General features: G+C 51.7%; 1 protein-coding gene across 1 annotated transcript; it reads left to right on the forward strand.

Annotated features, from left to right (window-relative positions):
- Positions 1 to 5230: 5230 nt before the first annotated feature.
- Positions 5231 to 6148, forward strand: LOC308049039 (olfactory receptor 14J1-like; the record flags this gene model as incomplete). The annotated part of the gene is made up of 1 exon (XM_080358440.1): positions 5231 to 6148. The coding sequence occupies one exon, from the start codon at positions 5231 to 5233 to the stop codon at positions 6146 to 6148; it is 918 nt and encodes a 305-aa protein (XP_080214566.1).
- Positions 6149 to 7045: the final 897 nt, after the last annotated feature.

Consider the following 7045-nt stretch of genomic DNA (forward strand, 5'->3'; position numbering starts at 1 on the left):
ATTGTTGCTATTGTTATTGTTTTGCCTTTCTGTCTCATTAAACTGTCTTCATTTTAACCCAAGATGTTAATTTCTTTCCTGATTCTCTCTCCCATCCCACTGAGCTGGAGGGAGTAAGAGAAGGGCTGTGTGTGATGTTCAGCTGCCCGCTGGGTTAAACAAAACAGTCCTGGTCAAAGGAGTGATCATGCAGGTGTCCCAGAGGAAGAGGTGAACCTGAGGAGGGCACAGGGTAACAAGGGCCCTTCAATGCCAGGACAGGCTGTGAGGAGCCAGGATGCCAAAAGATGTCAGACTGGAGAATGTTTCAGGACACCATCTTGGTTCAGCCCTCCCCTGCCCTTTGTGCCAGGAGAGACACCCCATGGTCCTGCCCAGCCTTGTCCTCGGCTCCTGAGCCAGCTGGGAAGATGGAAAGGGCTCAGCAGCAGTGATCCTCCTCCAGCTGGGTCTGTTTCCCAGCCCAACCAGCGTGGCCAGAGCAGAGTCACCCATGGCCCCAGGGCACCACAGCCCCTCGCTCTGCAGAGCAGCATGGCCAGCTCAGGGCCCTGTGGGGAGCACAGGGAGGGAACCAGGACCAGCTGGCCAGGCCAGGCTGGACACCCTCACCTGGGGAAAGGGATGTCCCTGGAGAAGAGGAAGGCAGCATTTCTGTGCCTGCAGGGAGGAATCCAGGAGGAAGAGAAACCTCTTTCTGCAGACACTCATTGGGGTCAGGCTACTCTGTTGCTGGAGAGGACTCTTGTTCTGGTCTGAGGAGAGGGGCTGGCACTGATGGACACAGGTCATCTGTGGTGGGGACCTGCTGGAGTTGAATCTGCTTTTCCTGTCTGTCCACACCTCCTCAGGAGACACTCTGCATCGGTATCCATGGGGGAATTCTTCTATCACAGTTTCAAAGTGCTCACTGCCGAAACAGTGTCATCCTTACCAAGTTCTCTGTCATCCTCACTCACACAAGATAAATCAACCTGTTGCCCATGTCATTGAGCAGCTCCATATATCTGAGCTGATCCTTCACACAGGGGGGGATCCCTCTGTCCTCATCCTCCCTGAGACTCTCTCCAGCAGACCCTGTATCCTTCAGCTGAAACACCACAGCTCAGCAAGCTGCCACACCTCACCTCATATAATCCAAAACTGTCACAGTGCTTTTACAAGACATGGGGCTCCTCCTGGCAGTGGATGTTCGGAAGCTTGTTCAGTGCTACACCACCTGGGTTTCCACCATCCAGAGGAACACAGATTGCCTCTGTGATACCCCTCTTGTAGAGCCAGACCTAATGAACAGCATTTTAAACAGTACCTCAGAGTCTGAGTGCATTTCTTTCTGGGTTCATACCAGATCAGCATCAACTGGGAAATAACACTCTCCCAGCACTCTTGGATGCAAACCCTCTGGTCTCAAGGGCTGGTAAGGCTGCAGTTTGCTCATGAAAACCCTGGCTTGATCCCTATCCACCACAGCTGTTGCCCTTCAGAGTCCTGCCTGGAAGCACAAAGGCCTGGAAGACTTTGCTGCTGACAACTGAGGCAAAGACACAGAGACATCTTAGGTCTACCTACACCTTGTCTTACTAAATTCAGTAGTAGTCTCACAGTATTTAGGATTCTTCTTTAGCTGTTTCTGGAATAGCAACAGCTTATCTTGATGACCTTCAATTCCTTTTGGAGTTTTAATTGTGTTTTGATATGAACCATTGCTGTGCCTGGAGGATGCTGTCCTTGAAAACTAGATGTATCCAGGCATACTGTGAAAGTATTTGGTCTTTTCGTTGATTGTATCATCAAGAGACTGAGTGAAGATCCCTGTGTGATGTGCTGCTTGTCCATGCAATGCCTGCAGCTGTTGGGTAGAGAAGAGACCAACCTTGCTTTTCTGATGACGTCTGATGACTGATACCTTGGACTGATTGTATCAGTCAAAGGTACACAGGCAATAAATCACATTCTGCAATGCTGTCTGGGGCAGCTGTGATGCACCTGCCTTGAAAGGGAATGGATTTCCTGTAGGTCCTGTGTGGTCCATGTCAGCCTTGGCTTCTCATGTGGGCCTGAATTGGAACATGAAATGGAACACCTACTCTGTGTTCTGTCAGGCAATGTGGGGATGACCATGGGACAACTGCCAATGTAGTCACTGGAGAGCTTGTAAATTCAGCTGATGGACATGAGAGAGAATGAGCTGGCCCTATGGTACAGGACTGCAACCATTCCTATGCACTCCAACATAAACTGCCATAACAATAGTGAGCAGGAAAAGGGCCTTTTGGCTTTTACTTGGACATGAGCTGTCATTTCATTTGGCCAAAGGACTTTCCCACCAGGCTCATGTATGATCCCCAAGATGTCACCCTGTCTCTACGAACTTGTCCATAGGACCTTTCAGTTACCTGCAATGTATCTGGTACCACCTCTGGAAACACAAATGTCACCAGTTACTTGCAGCTGAACATCTCACTCCTGCCTCTGTCTCCCTTAATTAGCACAGGAGTGGAGAAAAGAGGCTGACATGCTTCTTTGTGTGTCTCTTTTGAGAGCTCCTAAACAAAGGCAAGAGGAATCCCACCTCCTGTAGGTGTGTGGCAGGGATGGCAGAGCTGAGTGTCCTTCAAGTGCTGGGAATAGAAATGCAGGAGGAAAAGCCTCCACTGACTCAGCTGAATCCCTTCCTTCAGCACGGGTAACGAAGATCCCTCCCTGTCACTTTCTGGGTGTCCTGACTAATAATAAGTCAAAACAAAAGAAAAAAAAAAAAAAAAAAGACGATAATTCGAGGTAACTTTGAGAGGGAAAATACACTGTTGGAAATAAGTGTTATTGCCCAGCATAAGGAGGGAACATCAGTGATGACTTGAGGCTGTTTCACAGCAGGTGCCCCAGGGACACCTGGAGGAAACCAGAGGGGACAGAGAAAGGGACATCATGGGCTGCTCCTGTGCTGTGAGCTGGGCTGGGCTCCTGGGACACAGGGAGCTCATGGCAGCGGCAGCGCTGCAGAGAGACAGCTCTGCCCAGGAGCAGCTCCTCTGCACACGCAGCAGGGCTGAGGGCTCTGCCTGCAGCACCGAGGGCACAGAGACAGGCACAGAGAGGTTAAAGACAACATGGAGTGGAGGATGCTGAGACATCATTGGGAGAGAAATCTTCACAGCCCTGAAAAGAGTAAGTCTCTGGCTACAGCCCAATTCAACTACAGTTCCTGGAGAGATGCTAAAGCTGGAACATTCCACAAGCTGTGGCATCTGTCAGGAGGGACATTGCAGTTTCTCCAGTGTAGAGAAAACATGTTATATAGAGATGAGTTTCTCTGCTGCACCTTCAGAGGGACATTTCTAATGGGCTTTTTCAAGGAGAAGGTAAAGGAAGGGATTACAGTAAAGATAGGGAACTTTCTCAAGTCCTTATTTTCAATTTGTTTCTCTTGGGGAATTTGAGAGGAGAAATGGAAAAGGAGCTCTCATACTTGAACAAGTCATGGACACCACTCAGCTGTAACTTCAAGCAGTCAGTAGGTCTGATAGGAGCCTCCTGATGAGCCTTCATCCACTCCTCTGCCCATGGACAGATGCAGCATCGCCTTTGCTGGACCCAGCAGGATCACCCACCTGTCTTTGTTTTCAACCTACAAACAGGAAGATGCTCCCAGGCGGTGCCCTGCAAACAGGCAGGTGTCTGTAGGGCCAGGGTGAGCGCACAGAGTTTGGGATGGGGTCTGTGAGCACTGACAGGGAAAAGACATGGGACAGGGAATCACCTCCCAGGAGGAAAATCTCCTGGCAGCAGGGACATGATCTGGGAAGGAGACAAATCAGAGCTCTTGTGGGAGGGAGGATGTAGAAATTTCTGACTGACCCCCTGCATTGCAGATCCCTCCTCTGAGCAGCCCCCTCGCCTGCTCTCCCACCCAGCAAAGCCTCTGCCCTCAGGGCCGGGGGCTCCAAGGCATGAAGCAGCTCCTGTGCAGCCAGAGCTCCAGTTCCTCTGCAGAGCACAGGGGCTGAGAGCAGCTGCCCGGCACTGTTGGTGTCTGGGAGGTGGCTGCACAGCTGGGGAAGGGTGAGGCTGTCTGAGTGCCCGGCTGCCCCTGCCCTGGCCTCTCTCACACCCACCCTCACCAGATTTTTCCTTCTTGCTCCCCTGCTCTGGGTCACTGCTGTTGGGATCTTGTTCTTGCTGTCAGGCTCTCTGGGGATGGCAGTTTCAGCTGCAGAGTCACAGCCTGATCTTGTGGGTCCTTTCCTGCAGGTGTGTCCATGGGCACACGTGTCCCAGCTTTGCTCTGACCTGTGGGGTGTGGGCAATGAAGTCTGTGGGGCTGAATCTCCCTGAATCAAATGCCATCATTAGGACTCTTGGCTATCTGCATGAGGTTTCCATCCCAGCTGTGAGCTCCCCTCTGGGATGCAAACCCATCCTATAACATCTGTGTTATCTGAAAGTCTCAAGAAGAAGCACAGAAATGGTGCGACAGTCAAAATGCTGTTTGGTTTGTGAAATGAGCTACTTCTGCCCTGGGCTAAATGTGGGCTGCTGAGACCTTAGAAAACAGTGAGATGTGTAGTGGTCTGAGGTGGATCCCTCTGCTCTTAGCAGTGTCTGATGGCTTTTCAGGGTAACATGGGAGTGTGATCACCCTCCATCTCAGAAAGGTGCCAGCCCAGGGCAGCTGGAGCAAGGCAGAGGGACAGACCAGCTCCCCTCACTCTGCACTAAGCCACAGGCAGCCTCTTGCCTTGCAGGACTCGCTCTGTTCTCCCTGAGTGCAGTAGAAATGCTGATGGTTTCTGATACCCAAGAATATTCCCCACAGTGAGAGGGGAGAAGGAGCTGTAAAAAACCCCAAACCTCTCAAAACGCCTTCTGCCACCTCATTTCCTTATCCCTGGGAGTGCAGATGCTGACAGGTATTTCTGCACCAGGAGCAGCTTCATGTGACAAAGCTGAACCCCAGGACTGTCCCCTGCCCCTGTTCCCATGACCCACTGCTGCAGAGCAGGGCTGACTCCTCAGCAGCCAGCGGGCACAGGCCCTGCTCCTCACGGCACCTCCAGCCAGCACCACCCAGGGCTCAGACACAGAGCTGAGGGAAGGTCTGGAAAAGGACAAGGGGGTGTGGAGCAGGGGGGGGTGTGTGAGAAATGGCTTAGACCTTGCTCAGAGAAATCTCCCAAAAATGCTCACTGTCTTTTTCTTCTGTGGTAGCCCCCATAGCCAAAATCAGTAAATGTCCAACAGCAGCTCCATCACCCAGTTCCTCCTCCTGGCATTCACAGACACACGGGAGCTGCAGCTCTTGCACTTCTGGCTCTTCCTGGGCATCTACCTGGCTGCTCTCCTGGGCAACGGCCTCATCATCATCACCATAGCCTGGGACCAGCACCTGCACACTCCCATGTACATCTTCCTCCTCAACCTCTCCGTCATTGACCTGGGCTACATCTCAACCACTGTCCCCAAGTCCATGGCCAATTCCCTCTGGAACACCAGGGCCATCTCCTACACAGGATGTGCTGCCCAAGTGTTTCTGTTTGTCTTTTTAGCTTCAGCAGAGTATTCTATCCTCACCATCATGGCCTATGACCGCTACGTTGCCATCTGCAAACCCCTGCACTACGGGACCCTCCTGGGCAGCAGAGCTTGTGTCCACATGGCAGCAGCTGCCTGGGCCACTGGGTTCCTCTATTCTCTGCTGCACACGGCCAATACATTTTCACTACCACTCTGCAAGGGCAATGCTGTGGACCAGTTCTTCTGTGAAATCCACCAGATCCTCAAGCTCTCCTGCTCAGACACCTACCTCAGGGAAGTCTGGGTTCTTGTGATTTCTTTCTCAGTGGCATTCGGCTGTTTTGTGTTCATTGTGCTGTCCTATGTGCAGATCTTCAGGGCTGTGCTGAGGATCCCCTCTGAGCAGGGACGGCACAAAGCCTTTTCCATGTGCCTCCCTCACCTGGCCGTGGTCTCCCTGTTTGTCAGCACTGGCTTGTTTGCTTCCCTGAAGTCCCCTTCCAGCTCTTTGACATCCCTGGATCTAGTGTTGACAGTTCTGTACTCATTGGTGCCTCCAACATTGAACCCCCTCATCTACAGTCTGAGAAACCAGGAGCTGCAGAATGCAGTGTGGAAACTGATGCTTGGATGACTTCCAGAAGCTCTAAGCTGTCCATCATATTTTCCCACCTGAAGCCCCCCTCCATCTCCTCCCCATCCCTGGATCTGGTAGTGTCTGTTCTGTACTCAGTGGTGCCTCCAGCAGTGAACCCCCTCATCTACAGTATGAGGAACAAGGAGATCAAGGATTCAGTGTGGCAACTAATGAATGGCTGTTTTATGAAGCAATACACTGCCCATAATCTTCTGCATAGCATAGATAATGTAAATAATTTTCTCACTGAGTGGTTGTGCCCATGTCCACTGGACACCCTAGAGAACCTGCTGCAGGTCAGTCGTCACGGACCGGCCTCTCACAACCACCATTTCCAGCACTGGCTTCTCACTTCAGCTTGAAGAGGTTCTTTGTCCCTCCCTGGCAGCACAACTAATGAGTAGGTCAGATGTCCATGTTTGCATTGTATAGACAAGATGTAAGCAAACGCACAAAGTGCTTCTGAGGTGATGAACCCGAGGAAGCAGAAACACCATCAGCTATTCCTTGGGGTTCCATGGAGGTCAGCGGGACAGACAGTGTCTTGAAGTGATTTCATATTGAGAGTAACATCCTTTGGGGAACCACCTGAATGTAGCACTGGGATGTGCTTCCTGGAACAGAAGATCCCGTGTCCATTCTTTATGCCATGAGGCATCTCATGTGAGTTCAGAGAAGGGTGACAAATGGCAGGGCTGAGGTGCCTCCCAGCCCCCTGGAGTGGCAGCAGGAGGTCAGAGAGACACAGTGACTCCTGCATCTGTGTGTACAAGGGAAACACTCTGTCTCTCAACATCCATGGGTGCATAAGGAGTCCATGGTGAGGTTACTTCTCTCTGGTCAGGCTGAAGACCACAAGAAGTCTGACAGGTTGGGGTCCCTGCCTGCAGAGCA

The sequence above is a fragment of the Nesoenas mayeri genome, assembly GCF_963082525.1.
Source record: "Nesoenas mayeri genome assembly, chromosome: 23".
Taxonomy (NCBI): Eukaryota; Metazoa; Chordata; class Aves; order Columbiformes; family Columbidae; genus Nesoenas; species Nesoenas mayeri.